Raw genomic sequence first — 16,637 nt, 5'->3', positions numbered from 1 at the left:
ATTGGACAACACTCATGTACGGGACACTTTTCAGAAAACAGCCTCTTATGCTACATACCTAAACCCTAAATCCGAAGATCATTTTATATGGACTTCAATGTTCGTAACTTAAAATCCGTCTACATGTGTCCATATTACGTCGCCATCATCATCAACTCCTAAATGTTTTTCACCCCTCAACTCTTGATTGTGTGTACATTACAAATCTGAACTCTAAAGCCAGGCAAATCTAACAATGAACTCTCAAAGAATTTATACCCCCTCCAGGATCGAAAGCATGCAATTTAATTTGACAAGCTCAAAGTGTTTGGAGATGGTGTGCATGACACCAATGTGTTCGCCATGTCGCCTTCAACATCATTCAAAAGATAGCAAACAACAAAATCAGATTCGTAAAAATTCAAACTTAAAAAAATTAAGCACCCTGATTTGAAAATTCAAAAGAAAATTGTTTTAAAATGAAATTTAGAAAACAGATCTAACTATTTTTATTGGATTTTTTTCCTAACTCCTTTTCTAAAAATGGTTTCCAAATTAATTTTCAAAATAAACGGTCATGCATTTGGGCAAAAACATAGTTTTTTATTGCATTCCACCCAAGAATCTCGGTCATATATCATGTTTTTTTCTTTCTTTTGCTAGCATTTTATATAATGTGATTTGTGATAGACAGGTCGCTCCAAATCGGTCCAAGGAATGATCTCGAAGAGAAATTCCTTCTCGGTTTCAAGAGGTCAGGGTTCAACTCGTCCGGTTTTAGAGTCCAAGGGTGCATTATGCACTCGGATAATAGTTGATGAGTGAAAAATATAATCTCTACAATTTCTTGCTTTCCTGCATTTATATATACTGATTTGGAAGTTAACATTATACATTGCACTTGATTATTAGATATGGCCTTATATATTTGTGCTTCGCTCTTTCGCTCTGGATCTCTGTACTTGTTACAACAACATATCATATAATCTGGGTGATCTATGGTGAACTAACAAGGAGAGGAAACAATGTTGTTTATTCCATTTACTGGTCACGGATTTTAGAAAATTCGTGCATCACCAATATCAATCTATAACAATATGTTTGGACCAATGAAGTCACTGTAAAAGAAAAAGGAAACTATATATAGCTACCAAGCACTTATTTAAAGGTCAAAGTTGCGGAAAAATCATATATTTATTATCTAAACGTTGACACGATGGCACTTGGTGTGGCCCCATATTTATTACTCGCTCTGATGTACTAAATCAGCGGCAACTAATATGGATCAGAGGGAGTATCTTCTTGTCCGGCACCAGTTAGGTCCAATAAGTGTGTAAAACTCAATACTCCCTCCGGCCGGAATTACTTGTCGAAATATTACATGTACCTAGACGCTTTTTAAATATAGATACATCCATATTTGGGCAAATTTGAGACAAGTAATATGGGTCGGAGGGAGTAGAACTGTGACGTCCCGTTACCTCTGACAACGTCAACGTAACGGAAGAATCGCCACGTACAGAGTTGCGCCAAGATCAATTTGAGGAAAACAGTAGCATAAACAATAGAAACCTTCACCGTTCGCTGACGGTGTCTTATTACAAGGACACTCAAAGTGTCTCCAAGTCTCACTACGGCAAGAGGTGTCTCTAATCTAGACATTATTAGGCCATCTTGAACTACCCTCCTGGTGGTCTACGCAACATCATCTTCGCCAGCGGCGTCCTCATACTCATACTCCACTTCAGCATATTCATAGTAAGGACCGGACTCATCATAAGTACCGGCCTCTACCTCATCGGGGCTCACCATGATCATTGGTTCTGAAAACAACATATGAAGCAAGGCTGAGTACGTATGAAAATACGTACTCCGCAAGTTGCCGGAAATCATTAAGCATGAGTTAACCTTGACGACCATCAAGCCGTCGGACAAAAAAATAATTATATCCGAAAATAAGATATTTCTTTTAGTATTTTGTTGAAAACCATATTTTATTTAAAAAAAATCTATTGGCGGCAGATCGACGTGGGATCTTACATCCTGTGTTAGAGGAAAACCCACACGACGCACTTCCAAACCCGGAAGCTAGGAGTAATATCACATTTAACTCTGATCAGAGGTGTACTGTTTTGCCCATAGCATCACTTGGTCAATCCTCGTCGGTGCATTAATCATCGGCACACGACTAGACCAAGGAACCTGAACAAAAACCAGCCCGTACACTACCTCTGCTTTGCCGCCTTGCCTTACGTAGGCCCGCGGGTCGAGACCCCTGACTGGTAGGTCCCACCCTAGGGTGTCTGCACCTACCCGGATACAATCCTCTCACCCAGGCAGAGGCAGCTACTTGGCGTGGTTCGGCTCTGCCTGTCCCATTCTAGGTCTATGGTCAGTACGGTCTGCGCCGCTTTTGAAGTAAGCGCCAGTTGGTTTGTCCTTATATGATATTTCTATGTAGGAGAGCCCTAACTTTCCATCAATCCTTCGGGTTGCTCTACTACCTGAGCTCCCTACCCGCCGAATATACTCTAGCCGTAACCCTGTCCGGGCCGGCAGATCTAGTACTGATCAAACTAATGGATCTTCACGATCCACATAAATATTCTTAATATTTATAAAACTTATTGTTGAGTGACATGCAAGAATTTTGAAATCCGACAAATTTCATAAAAACATTTTCGAAGACATGTTCAAAGGATGCGACTTGCCTGGTACCGCTCCGGTCAACTCGGAAACACCGTCCTGATGTCCTACTTGTCCGGAATCAACTCCTAATATTTAATTCATAAATATACTTAAAATTCACTAATTATATTTCTAATAATTAAAATATGACAAGACAAGACAAACATGCATTATGAATTTTCTAGGCTAGCTACACCTAGTCTCTGGTGTACAGACAAAGTAAATACACATGTATGTGTGTATGTGCTGGCGTGTGTGCTTGTGTGTGCTACTGTGCTCCAGAGTGCAAACGAAAGAAAGAAAAAAAAAATCCATGTGTGTGTGCTGGTGTCCTGCCCACGTGCCGCAAGTAACAAGTGAAAAGAACAAAAGTTATTCTCTCTGGCTACGCAAGCCCAGCGGCCAGAGAAAAGAATAGCGGGCCGCGTCTTGTCCTTTCCTTCTATCGTGCATGGGACAATTCTTTCTCTTCCTCTTTTCTTTATCTCTCTCTGCCTTTCTCTCACGACAAAGCACATCATGCCACCCTTAGCCACCCCACTCGATCTCCTTGCTCCGGCCGTGCTGAGCCAAGCTCCGGGTTCCTCTCTCCTTCCTCTCCTAGATCCCCAAATTTATTTCCACAAAACGCCACCAGCTCACCCTGAAAATGTAACCCTAGTTCTTGGGCTACCATGGCCGCCTTTATCTCCCTCGGGTCCGGCGAGGCCTACTTCATCGTCTCCGGCAACCACGGCGCTTCTTCCTACGAGTTCTCTAGCAGCATGCACAACTACATCGGCGAGGACTGCCATGGCTTCACGGCACGGCTCGGGTGCCGCGGCCGTCGCCAGCGACAGCGAGGCTGGGGTCACTCCTACTCCTTCCCAGCTTGCTGGCGTTGGAACCGGCGGTCCGCGGTGCACGTCCTATTGCTAAGTACCCTTAAGAGCGAAGTTAAGTCCTTTCTCTCCTTGGCAGCAACTTCTAATGTTCATGGTTGCTTTTTAGTGTTAGATGGTCAACTAAGGAATTGATGTGTGAGTGTTTCTTGAATTACTTGAGCTTACTATGTTCTGTTCATTTTAGAGAAAGATGATTCTTGTTAATATGCAGGGGATTTAAGTTAATTGTGTGCATGAGAACAAAAAGATGCTGATAACTAGGGTCAAATATATCCTAATAATGTACTGTCATGTGACAAAATTTTCTAGTGTTGCGCATGTGCAAACGATTGAGTGATTTGTGTGTGTGGGGAGTCAAAATAGTGATTAAACTAGCGTAGTGGTGATGTGATCTAATTCTAACAGTAGCAGTGTAAGGGTATTATTTTCTCCTAAACATTAGCAAGGTGAAAACTCATATACAACCAGAGCGTCAAAGTCTTTGTCTTAGATTTTTAAAGTGCTAACTATACTTACTCTACTGCATCTCATGCAAGCAAGATAATCAAGAACAAGCAAAACAATAATAGTGTTTATACCTGCCACTTTCGTGCAGTGCAGCAAGAGGAGGTGGAAAGCTCAAGTGGAGGTGGAAAGTTACTTGGTGGTCGGTGGAAAGAAACCACAGTAAAAAGAAATGTTTTATTTATAGTATTTTTCTTGTTACAGTGGTGAATGACAAGTGTTAGTCACTTAGGTGCATGGCTACCTCGTGCTTCTCATCTTGCTGGAAGAGAGCCAAATGGCAATCAGCAAGTGACAAATGTAACACATGCAAATGGGCCCACCTAGAGGTTTCTTAGCTGATAAGAAAAGTCTAAGGGCTGAAATGTAAAACTAAAAGGACTTCTTTGTAATTTTTGAAATATTTGTTTGTAATAAAGGATTTTGTATTATTTTTGTGACATGGTGTTAGAAATATGTAATTTGAGTTTTAGAAACCTGGGGTTTCACAAGAACAACAAAACATTTTGTCAGCGGCAAGTAATTTGGATCGGAGAAAGTATTTTCTTTTGTCTGGCACCAGTTAGGTCCAGTATGCGTGTAAAACTCAATCGAAAAATAAAACATGTGTTAAGTTAATTTTGTTTATAGCTTTTTCTTTCTTTCTGAAGCCATTGTTCTAGTCTATCCATTTGATGATGCTAGGGATGGAGCCATGGAGGGAATACAATACTCCGTACAATAAAACAGGAGAAAGCAGTAGTCCAGGAAAAGTAAGGGGCAAAACGTAATGGTTGGATGGACTGCATATTTTTCCCCTTCAAAAGGAGGGATATGATATCTAGCCGGATAGGTGAAGTACTGGAACTAGTGAGCGATAAATACAGATCTTGAAAAGATACTACTGCAGTTCGAACTGTAGGACGGTTTATAGAAGGGAGGAGTAAATGCAGTGAAATTGGGTCATGATGGGTTTCTTTGGTCGTTCTCGCTCGGTTTTCTGGTTTCTGAAACTGAAGACTGCACTGCACGGCGCTGTGTTGCAGTGTTGGACGTTGCATGACGCCAAAGCTGCACTTGCCCAACCAATGGCATGCACGCAGAGTCGCAGACTGTTTATAGTAATTCCTCTGTTCCTAAATATTTGTCGCTGTTTTAGTGCAAGTTTGTACTAAAACAACAAGTATTTGCATTAAAACAGCGACAAGTATTTAGAAACGAAGGGAGTACTAATTGGTGGTTCACATAATCAAATTTATTTTGATCGTTTCCAAAATCCAAACTGTTGCTACTAGTCTACTTCGAAACTTGGATTCTAATTCGATCGGGTTCATTACTTGACAGGATTAATGCTTAGCCCAAGCACAGGGTGGACTTTTGCATCGTTCAGTTTGGTCCCAACAAAGATGGCTGTACTCCGTTTACTATTTACTTGATCAACATAGATAGATAATATTAAAAAAAACTAAGAGCTGCTCCATATTCAGAAATGTAGAGTTCTACCCATCCAGCTTTAGATTGTTACAGCATGTGCAACTCCTACGTAGAGTAGTGTCGCTTTGGGGTGCAGAGACAAGCAGACCAGTAAATGATAAAACCCCTGATTTCTTCCAAGTTACAGAGTGAAACTGGTATGATTGGCCAATATTCTCGAGACAACTTTGCGTAAGCAGTACGCACCAGGCAGCAAGATAAATGGTTAAATCCCCTGCTAGGTCATATATTGTGGATGACTAAACAACACTGATCCCGCGGTAACACAAAAATTTGTGAGGCTGTTGCCGTCTTCTTCTGCGTGAACAAAGACCTGTTCATGATCTGATGTCATTCTATGCGAGTGTTCTCAACCATCTCAGGATCCCGAGAAGACCAGTGTCTAGAATAGGCGATCTTTGTTCGAGGTCTGCGAAAAGAGCAAATCAGCCAGATTATATCATTTATATGGTACCTGATGTTTGTAGAGCTACAAAAATTCTCTACTTCCTAGCACATTAAAGTAAGCACGCTAGAAACCCCTCTTTTGATATTCCTTTTTGAAAAAAAAGATCAACTTTTTAACCTCAAAGGCTTGCGAAAATTTATTTTCAACTCTGGACTCTAAAATCGCCTGAACCGCAACCTCACAATTGAAATGTCAAGTTTTCATCCTCAGGTGGATTCATAAGTGGTCCTCCATACCACTCCATGAGCAAACACACACTATGAGAACAAACAATCAAGAAAAAACTTCACCATTCGGATGAAGAACTTTCATAAAAATGCTATAACTGGATGAAAAATTATTAGAAACAGATCAAAACATAATTTATTGACATGGCAGTGGACACGGGGAGTCCATGTCACCCAAAACCATTTGCAAAACCAGCAGAGTGAAAAATGAACTGTTTCACTACTTTGATGTCGTATTCCAAACGGCTTAAGAGTTCAAGGTTAGAAATTAAACTTTTGCCAGAGTTTGAGGCTAAAAACTGGACTTTTCTCTTAAATATAATTTTTTAAGGATATTAGAAATTCAGCTTACCTATATCTGCTGCAACTCGATGAGCACACATGACCCCTGAAAAGGCCACTGCAATTACACCTTGCCCAGGAAAACAGCTATCACCAACGCAGTAAAGTCCATCTATTGACTGCAATCAAATACTAGAACTTCAGTTCAAGGATATTATATCACGATGGCATCAATAAGTGTTAACCCAGAAAAGTTGATCTTGAAGCGAGTGTTATGTAACTTACAGTAGTATTGAAAGGCATGGCCAGCAATCCCTTGGGTATACCCCGTGGCATGGGTCCGTATGTGCCCTCGTTCCGTCCAAGAAATCTTCTGTGAGTTTTTGGTGATCCTACCTGGCAAAACCAAAAGTACTTTTATGTCATATTACAGAACATACGAGTACTAGAAATGAAAACAAGGTCACTGAAGTTCTCAACATATCACCAATGGACTGCGTGATTAGCCCATGAAAGCCCCCTGATATAACAGTTTTACCTGGCTCGTGATGCATGGTGGCCTATATGAACAATGCAATTGTTTCACCAGGTACACCGTACTCCAAGAAATTGTCGAACACTCAGAACCCAAGTGTGCTTTGGTTCAAAGACCAGATTCTGATACCTGACTATTTGTTACCTCACATGGTTTATATACTATTTAAAAGAAGTGAAGAACTTATTCAAGAGCTGGCTTTGTGTACTATGGATGTAAGTGGGCTTTATTGGTATACACATGAACATTTTTCACCAGAGGTATCATACTGATTGAGGTTTAGGACTAATCTAGAAAATGACCACATACAGGGAGATTGGCCGGTGTTACGACTAAAGTCAACAAAAAATACAAAAAGTACACAAGATGGGCTGATCTGATCCATAATCATATTAAGTACGCAACATCAAAGGATAATCATCTATGCATTGCTAGCTATTAAAGGTTTGCTCATGACCTGCTTTCAATTTAAGGACTGCTAGCCATCACTTTCAAATTCAAACAAAGCCAATATTAAATATGAGTAATTGAAATTATCTATAGTCCCAACATGGAAGGACTGTAAGATGATACCTCCTTGAGGACTATTGAATCTTGAAGACCAGGAAACAGCTTCTTCTCAAGCCTTTGTATAATCTCATTTGCCAGAAGCTCCTTTTTCTGCTCATAGTCATTCCTAGATAGACCCTGCCATAGATGAAACCAAAGCATCAGTCAATATTCCAGACAAAAAACTTCGTTCATACAAAAGACTTGGTTCCTCATTTTTTTTCCGATAGAATTTACATTTCAGCTAGAGCACTGAGATACCTCCCAATCTTCAATGCCTGCAGTTGTAAATATATGAAGTATGTGATGTCCTTCGGGAGCCAATGATGGATCAAGAACTGTAGGGATACTTAAAAATATGCTTCCATAAGGCTTCTCCAAGTTTGACCAATCATCCTGCCAGATGGGCTCAGGATTAACTTCTTACACACTAAACTGTTCATATCAAATTTAACACTAATGTGATAGTGCCTTTAATCCTCAAAGATGGCATACCCAGTTGGGTAAAAGCTAATGCATACCTCCAATACAAAATGGTGACAATCAGTACCAGAAGGTAAAGCTGAGGCTTTGACGCCCAGATGAATAGAAAGGAAAGATGGCGCCTTAACATAATTCTTCTGAAAGTTTTTCTCCTCTTCCGGAAGCTCTTCAACTTTCACGAGTTTTCCTGTAAGTCCACGCATTTGTTAACCCCGTGAAGAACAAAATTAGGTCCATAGAATATGACTCAGAAACTGTTCACATTAACAGCAAGTTACCAACCCAAGGGGTTACACTTAACATGAAAAACAAGACTCAGCAAGGTTATAGCAGATGAAGATAATTGTAACAAGTGAAACTAAAAGAGAATATTTCTAGCTTGAAAGTTCCAATGGAGAAAAATATATGCAAAATTACCAAACGTGTCCCATCTCGTCGCATTTGATATGACTGTTTTAGCAAAGAACTCCTTCCCGTTTGACAACCTCACCCCAACCTGCAGTAATGAAGCGCTCAGCTAAGAAACCAAAACCGAACTCCAGATATTTAAGGTCAGTAAGATGAACTCACAGCTTTCCCATTTTCAAGGATAACATTGGTTACATTTGCCTTGTAACGGATTTCACTGCCCTTGTCAACAAGGCCATTTGCCAAGGACACCGCAATACCACCAACACCGCCAACTGGATAATTAATTCCCCCAAAGTGCCTATCGCACAAGACCTGTTGTGATTTTGGGATAATTTTAGTATTGAGTGAATTTGAAACAAAGGTTTGACAGATGGGCATTGAACTTACCATGCTTGCATTGATCATGGGTGTTTGCAAGGCATTGACTGTGCTCACAATAAAACACTACAAACACCATAAATTATACGTTATCTTAATTCTTCAATTAAGCACAAGTTCACTGAAAATGTAGCACATCAAAGAAAAATTGAGCAAGTGAGTAAACTCACAAATATCTCGCACCTCAGCATCTATGAACGACAGTAACTGCTGATCCTTAATGAACTTGCGGGCAATATCCCCAGCATTCTGTGGCAGATAATATGCTGTAAAATCAGGGGAAAAAAAGACTTTTCTTGTATCAACAATTTGATTAAGCATTAATATGATGTAATGTTCAAGTTTATTTTCTGACAGCAGTCATTTTTCGTTGCTTTTGAGACTTCAGCTTAAGTTAGCTAATCTTTCTTAATGATTTCTCCATATGGAATATTAATGTAAAACCTCTTAAGAGAAGAATGTAGGGCGCAGTTTAGATACCGAGAGTCAAGCATTCCAGAGGCTTCTTAAAAAATTGGCCAAAAAGGTATAGAGGTTCCTCCAGGGACTTGAGTTCCAAAGAGTTTAATGAATCGAAAATCTGGTCATATGTGAGACAACAGACGTATGTTGTTAGGTTAAATAATACAATAGCAACACAAAGCATCAGATACAAGTAGAGAAGATGAAGACAAGACAGTACCTTCCAACATATGCCATAGAATTTTAGGATCCCTTCTTTTTCATGAGGGAATTTTCTAACCAACTCTTTGATGAAGTCATTGTACTCCCTGTGCACAAGAATGGAGAGATCACCAGGTAGATGGAAATGAACCGTAGAAGGATCAGGTATGACTTCCATCTTACACCCAACTGCTTCTAGTGCTCGTGTAATCAAATTTAAGTTTCCCTGGATGACGACATATATCATACTTCTTACCAGATATCTCAACGGTTCGGCGGAATGTGACGAGAACAACATTAATATTGCCTAACAAGAAACATGTGAAAGTAATCATGAATGCACAAATCCAATGCACGAGCATGCTCAGGAGAGGCATACACCACTGACCCACACCGCACACTAGCATGCACCATGCAGTGCATACCCTGAGCATCCAGGCGTTTGCACTTGGGCATGCTCATTGCAGGTAGGTTGCACAATGGTCACCTGCCCCCTGCAATACCCTACATAAACATGATCTTCAAACCAATATCAGGTTTTTCTCTTGGAAGCAAAACAATTCTAGTGCAAACTAACAACAATCATGGCATCTTGTCCCTCCATCCACATGTCTAAGCTTCTATTATCACATCCTTAAGCACCACATATAGGTGCTAGGGACTACATTAAAAATTGATATACATAAACTAATTAAAATAAATTTACTTAGCATAGCATTGGGTGCTAAGCTTAGAAAGGTGCTTGCACAAAGAAAACTGGGTTTTGTCTAAGCACTGGTGCTTGTGTTCTATAGGACAGGTGCTTAATTAGGCACCTCTAGTATAGAAATAAGCACTGGTGCTTGAGAATAAACCGGTTTAATTTTGTAGCACTACCTTAAGCACCTTGCATTGAACATGCTCTAAGCATTTTTATCTTAGCACCGGTGCTCATATGCCTTAGCACAAGTGCTAGATAAATTCTCTCCCTTCAAGCGTCTTCTTAACACCTAGGGATGTGGATGCCCTAAACCATCAACTAGCTAACTAACTAACGAATCATGAATTCGCACTGCGTCACCACTCCAAACAGTCCTCGTCGCAACGAATCAAACGCAGAAGCACGCGAAAACAACAAAGATACTACTCCGTACTCAAATAGTCCAGTGGAAGTGGAACACCGTTCCCCAGTCCATGTTCTGGCTGGCTCACCTTGTCGGAGAATCCAAACATGACGGAGGAGCCCACGTCGAAGGTGAAGCCGTCGCGGCGGTAGTACCCGGAGCTGCCTCCGGGGATGACGTACTTCTCGAGCACCAGCACCCGCGCCCCTTTAGCCGCCAGCTGCGTCGCCGCCACCAGCCCTCCGATCCCCGACCCGACCACTATCGCGTCGTAGCGCTCCCCGCTGCTCCCTTCCCCCTCCACCACCAGCGGCTTCTCCGCCACCACCGCTGCCGCCTGCTTCTCTGACACCACCGCCGCTCTCCCCCTGCCGCCGCGTGACTCACCACCGAGGGGCCGGAAACGAGAAGGATGGGCGGCCGCAGCGGCGCTTTGGAGGGGGAGCGGTGCGTGGAGGCTCTTCGCAGCGGCGGGCGAGAGGAGGAGCGTCATGGAGGTGGCTGGCGAGGTGTGTGCGCGGCGTGGGAGCGGAGGCGGCTGGGTCGTCGTTTTGCGTGGTGCCGAGGGTGGGGACGATTGCCGGCTCGGGCTTAGTGGGTGGGGGGAATCTAAGGGGGCGGGAGAAAGGGGGATACTGCGGCCGGAGCAGACGAAGCAGCCAAGGGAGGGAATGGCGGTTAGTGGAGAAGAGGATGGTGAGAGGCAGGGCCGGCCACTGGAGATGGGCCAGGGTAGAGATTTGGATCAGTTAGTAACTGAAGTGCTCGTCGTCCCTAGAGGATTTTGCATTCCTCCGGATCAGTGGATACAGCAAAACTGTCAGAAAATGAGGAAAGTACTTGTCAATAACAAAATCAAATGATTAACGTATTTGTCAATTCTCAACAACAAAAGCCGCCTGTCTCTAAAAAAAGGAGTTAGAGAGATACAGCTCAAGAAGTACTTCAGAACAGTAGGATGGTTAGTTCATTTCGCACACAAAAACTAGCATCTACTTGCATGTTGCATAGCAAGTGTTCCACAGAACCCTCCTGACTGGTTAAGCTACTGCCCCTAGAACTGCCTAAGCAACCAACAAATGAATTTTCTTTTTCCTGTCATGTGAGGATGATGAACAAACCCCTGAATCTGATACCTCTCGCAACCCCTGATTCTGATGCCTCTCGCAACCCTACAGTCGATGCACCAAAATCTGCATGTTCAACTGATATCTGGGTCTTCTGCAGCACGGAGAATCCTACCTAGGTGATCATGAAACTGATCCTGCTAGGATCAAAATGCTATCTCCAGGGAAATCAGGTGTTGTTGCCTTAACCAGATGAATGCTCGTGCCTCACACAAACAAGATCATCTAGCTTGTTTCCGTCCATCTTGTATAGAGATACACCACCCATTTGGGCATGGTGTTCCTGAGCCTCATTCCTCAGTTTCTCAAGTGGGAGCAACTCCCACTTGCTGTAGTTTGAATTCCGCCGTGTCTCACTCATATCTGAAGTTCCAGACACTGGACCGTAATCTGGGTCAACTGTTCCCCATACCTTGCAATTGCTAAATGGCCCCAGTTCATCCGCTTGACCAATTTCGTGCTTTTTTAAACGAAAAGCCGCAGCATGTGCTCTTTTGATTTCTTCCTTGCTCGGCACATCTGACCAATCTTCCACTCTTTGCGCTCTCATCGGGGAATGAAGCCGAACTACCTGTATAAAGATAATCAGAATGGGGAGAAGAAAAGTTTATTTACACAGGTCAGACAGAGGACATGGCTAAGACTTACTCCAAGACACTCCAGAAGTTGATAATAAGCTCGGCCTTGTAGTGGGTTGTGTCCTTTCCTAGGGGCTGAGAAGTACCTTGTCCTGAAATAATGAAGTGGGTGGAACACACACTCATACAAAAGCACAGAAAAAAATGCTGTCATTGAAATCTGGATGTACTACACCCATGTATTAACTCACCATTCCGTGTAGCCAGGGTCAACCGTAAAACCATACACGTCAACAATGTCACACATGGAAAGGGCTAATTCTATGGACTTCATACCAGTTCCTTTAGCACCTCTCCTTAGGACTATACCTTGAAAAAGGTAAACAGGATTCGGAAGTTCCTGGCAGTTAAAACATGGGTAGTGTTCAATATAAACAATTATAGGCTTCCACTAATAATAACTAAGAGCATATACAAAGTGAAACTCATTCTTCACAATACATTAGTTTGCGTCGAGAAGCCAGATGTAACAAACGATATCACATGCTCAGTTCCATAAAAAGAACAGGTAAATATATTACCTTTATCACTGCATTGATTTCTTTGTGCGTCAAACTTTTTATAATAAGCGCCTCGTCGGCTGCAAGGATAAGTGGGAAAGTTAATCAAGCTGAGAAGCATAATTAAAATGCCTCCATGTCATGCAAATTTTCTTTTAATAAATTATTTAACGGCTGTATATTAATTTTCTGACAGAACTAGTAGAGGAACATATTAAAGCTAGCACTTAGCCGATGTTTCTTATTCATGGATGTCCTTATATTGGTTATTATGAGTCTATTTGTTCTATGTGAATTATTCTTAGAGCTCAACGTTCAACAAGATCAGGTATGAACTCAGAATCTATAATAAAGGGTTTTGTCCTGTGATTGACTCATTGTTTTAGCAATAATTGAAATGACTAATGTGAATACTTCATCTTATCATTTTCTTCTCTATTATAGTAAAGTAACTAAGAGCACTATATGGAATGAAGTCAATCGGAAGAAAACAGGATTACAGCATTACAGGAGCCGTTCAGTATCGGTGCCATGTTTCGAGCAGCACCCCTGACAACCAGTCGAAAGTCTCTTTTCAACCCAACATATTTTGCATATTTCTGCAGATGAAAAAAGGGATGACATCAGTACAAAATGTTATGTGCGTCAACTCTAGAGTTCATATTAGACTTCAACAACACAAAGCTAATAAGAATGGTAAGGGGCTGAGATAGGCAATAAGAACAGCAAAATGACTAGTAGTGCAATACTACCTTATTTTCACAAAGATTGGCGTATTTGGTTCCGTTAAGACAAGGCTTTTTACCAATGATAACTTTATTAATATGATATTTATATGATACGAAACCACAATTACTAGCAAAAACTTTTGAAGACAAATCTATTGATATAATTTCATGTATGAAAAAATAGATATTAATTTAGTAATTCTTGGTCAAACTCTTGTCTTAACGAAATCAAATATGGTGAAAAGGAGGGAGTATAAAGGAAGAGCTCATGGGGGTCAACAAATCTACAACAGCATATCAGAGTTATTACCTTATTAACAGGTGCCTCGTTGTCTCGGAACACAGCATCATGTGCATCAATCTCTCGTCCAAACTCTGTTTTTAAGAGATCCCCTGAGTTACCAACAACTGCACATGTCGCAAACTGGCGTGGATGGAAAGGGGGTTTAGCGGGCAGCAAAACACTAAGGAGCTCTTCACACAGAGTACGATTGTAGCATTTTTTAGCGCCACTGCATATTTGAAAAAAAAAAATTACCAGCAAGATCGATGTAACTTTAGAAGAGAAATGTAACACATATGGAACTTACAGCTGTGCTATCCTTTTAGCTGCATAATCCAACCATCCATCAGGCCTCACATCTAAGTACTCCCTTGTCAACACAGTCGTCACGTTGCGGTACTGACATCATATTAGAGTTAACACATGTAGGTACGCTAATAAACATGTTATTCTACAAGCCATGTCCTGACCTGTTCCCACAAAAGGATAGTTTCACAGACATCATATCTGTATTCTAGTGGTTCAAAAATCTTGAACTGGGCGTTATACTGCAGACAACAAAAGAAATGTTATCATTAGTGAATCTTGTTTGTGATACCTGATGGAGAAAAGCAGTAACTGCACATGACATGAGGGAGTGCTAACCCAAGTGCTGTTTGTGCCTGTAGGAAATTTAAGGACTAGCTTGCAGTGATCAACAATATCCGCTGTGAGGCCAAGTCCCCTGCTTGCCTAATAAAGCTGAGATTTCAGAAGCAAGCTAAAATAGGAGCGAAGATTAGAAGTAGGAAAAAAAAACTAATAGCATCTCTACTACTGATCTGGGAAAATGTTGCAAAGATGCACCAACTTTCATTTTCCTCAGTGGGTTCAAACAGAGATTAACATAGTTGTATAGGATAAGCATTTTGCCATTTCAGTACATGCCAATACTTATTTACTACTTTGACATGTTGTCCAGGTTATCCTACAAATGGCATACCCTTCTTCCTGCATTTTTTTTACATCACAGAGTCCCACCATGTAACAGCAATTTTGTCTGAATATCGTGAATCGTGTATTGCTTCTGTCTGCAGCGATTGCGAAATGATTCAACGTTTCAACGGATATGAGAACACAAGCAGCTGTGGCATTGCCCCCGCCTTTCATCGTCCCCAGTTACCACGTAATCTAGTCCGACAGTCACAACACTTAACGAAACAAATTGACCTCTTCACATCGTAAATGTACTAAGTGAGGCTGGGATGGCACGTGCATACCACGCATTGCTGGACGCGGGACTGGAACCCCGAGAGCTCGCGGACCTGCTCCGCGTCGACTTCCAGCCTGCTTGGCACCCCTGCAAGGAGAACAACCAAAAGCGTTAGTCCGAGGCGGCGAACGATGAAGCTAGGGTTCAGGCAGGGCGTGGGAACGGAGAGGAAGCGCACTGGGGGCGGTGAAGGAGGACTGGATGGAGAGGACGGACAGGCAGAAAACGAGGGCAAGTCCCAGTAGCAGCGCCACCGTCGGCCGGTGCGGCGGCGGCGGCTGCTGCGGCGTCGACGATGCCCTCGACATCAGCGCGGCGGATCGGAAACGGGGATGGGAGTATGGGACGCTTCTTCGCCTTGGCTTCAGTCGCGGGGTTTGCTAGGAGGGTTGTCGCTGTGAAGTTGTCGATCTGGACAAAGCGTCCTTCCTTCCTGTCCTTCGGCAGGCCGAGAATGCCAATTTGCCAAAGGGAGCGAGCCCCTCCGATATAGCTGGCCAACGGGCCGGGCTTTCTCAAAAAGCGCGGCAGCCCGGCCCGTTTTGGGCTCGGTCCGGCACGGAATTAAACGGGCCGTGCCTGGGCCTCTGCATCGAGCCCGCGGGCCGGCCCGGCCCGTTTAACCTTTTTCTTTTTTAAAATTCTATTGCACATGGGGAAATAGCACACTATGGAAAAATTGGATGATAGCGGGAGTCAAACTCTCGACCTTCAACGTGCACGAGCATGACTAGACCAACAAACTACGTTAGCATTTGTGTCCAACATGGTTTGGTTGGACTTTTATCCACCTGGTTGGTGGAAAAAGATTAAAAAAAAGCACAACTGGGCTGCTGGTGGGGATGACGCCTGATGGGCTAACGGGCCCGGGCCGGCACGGCACGGCCCGTTTATAAGTGGGCCTCATGGGCCTGGCCGTGCCGGCCCGGTTAAGTCGTGGGTTGTGCCGTGCCGGGCCCGGCCCAGCCCGTTGGCCAGCTATACCCTCCGACGCCGTGGGATCTGAGGTGGGTGTGTTCAGGCGCACACAAATCTCCTGCCGTACTGACCCACACATCAGTGACCTTGGGGTCCCCTTCCAAAGATGGATGTTGGCATGTTGTCAGTGACTCACTGAATAAATCAGCCACACCGTTTTTGGATGTTGGAATTGAGGTGGAGAATTGGTAATTGGTATTCCCCTCCCATCAATTCCGTTGTTTGGAAGTCAATTGAATTGAAGTCTCGAATTGTGGTCCAATTCCAAGCCGATTTCTCTCACACGCGCACAGACCTCCCGCGATTCTGAACCCCCACCCTCCGAATTGCTCTGAATTCACCGTGAATCATTTCGTCTATCTCCCGAGAAAAAAGAATCTGCAGCGGCGACGAATCTCTCGAGAAAAAAGAATCCGCAACGGCGATGAGGTGGGCGCTGGACGGCGGTGCGGTGAGTCCCCTTGCCTGACCACTTCCTCTCATCTCTCAGCGTTCTCTCCGGCCCATTCATTGGCGACTGCATA

The 16,637-nt window shown here is 42.9% G+C and overlaps 2 protein-coding genes across 3 annotated transcripts; both read right to left on the bottom strand.

Annotated features, from left to right (window-relative positions):
* Positions 1-5,461: 5,461 nt before the first annotated feature.
* Positions 5,462-11,285, bottom strand: LOC100838443 (prolycopene isomerase, chloroplastic). 2 transcript variants are annotated; one of them, XM_014897238.2, is made up of 13 exons: positions 10,696-10,822; positions 9,524-10,008; positions 9,322-9,421; positions 9,025-9,107; positions 8,851-8,907; positions 8,623-8,775; positions 8,470-8,548; positions 8,091-8,239; positions 7,831-7,965; positions 7,594-7,707; positions 6,771-6,881; positions 6,556-6,664; positions 5,462-5,937 (listed from the first exon to the last, which is right to left on the bottom strand). In XM_014897238.2, exons 2-13 carry the CDS (start codon positions 9,800-9,802, stop codon positions 5,864-5,866), a joined length of 1,443 nt encoding a protein of 480 aa, XP_014752724.1. In that variant the 5' UTR covers positions 9,803-10,008; positions 10,696-10,822; the 3' UTR covers positions 5,462-5,863. The 2 variants fall into 2 exon arrangements, with proteins under 2 accessions (XP_014752724.1, XP_003561798.1); XM_003561750.4 differs by having other exon boundaries at positions 5,485-5,937; positions 9,524-9,730; positions 10,696-11,285.
* Positions 11,286-11,454: 169 nt separating this feature from the next.
* Positions 11,455-15,556, bottom strand: LOC100838149 (sialyltransferase-like protein 5). Its single transcript, XM_010230538.3, has 11 exons — positions 15,314-15,556; positions 15,143-15,222; positions 14,529-14,615; positions 14,354-14,431; positions 14,191-14,282; positions 13,911-14,112; positions 13,381-13,471; positions 12,894-12,952; positions 12,564-12,712; positions 12,383-12,464; positions 11,455-12,305 (listed from the first exon to the last, which is right to left on the bottom strand). The coding sequence occupies exons 1-11, from the start codon at positions 15,441-15,443 to the stop codon at positions 11,919-11,921; spliced, it is 1,437 nt and encodes a 478-aa protein (XP_010228840.1). The 5' UTR covers positions 15,444-15,556; the 3' UTR covers positions 11,455-11,918.
* Between the last annotated feature and the right edge of the window lie 1,081 nt (positions 15,557-16,637).

The sequence above is a fragment of the Brachypodium distachyon genome, chromosome 1, assembly GCF_000005505.3.
Source record: "Brachypodium distachyon strain Bd21 chromosome 1, Brachypodium_distachyon_v3.0, whole genome shotgun sequence".
In the NCBI taxonomy this organism is placed as follows: Eukaryota; Viridiplantae; Streptophyta; class Magnoliopsida; order Poales; family Poaceae; genus Brachypodium; species Brachypodium distachyon.
This window is presented reverse-complemented; position numbering and strand designations above follow the sequence as displayed.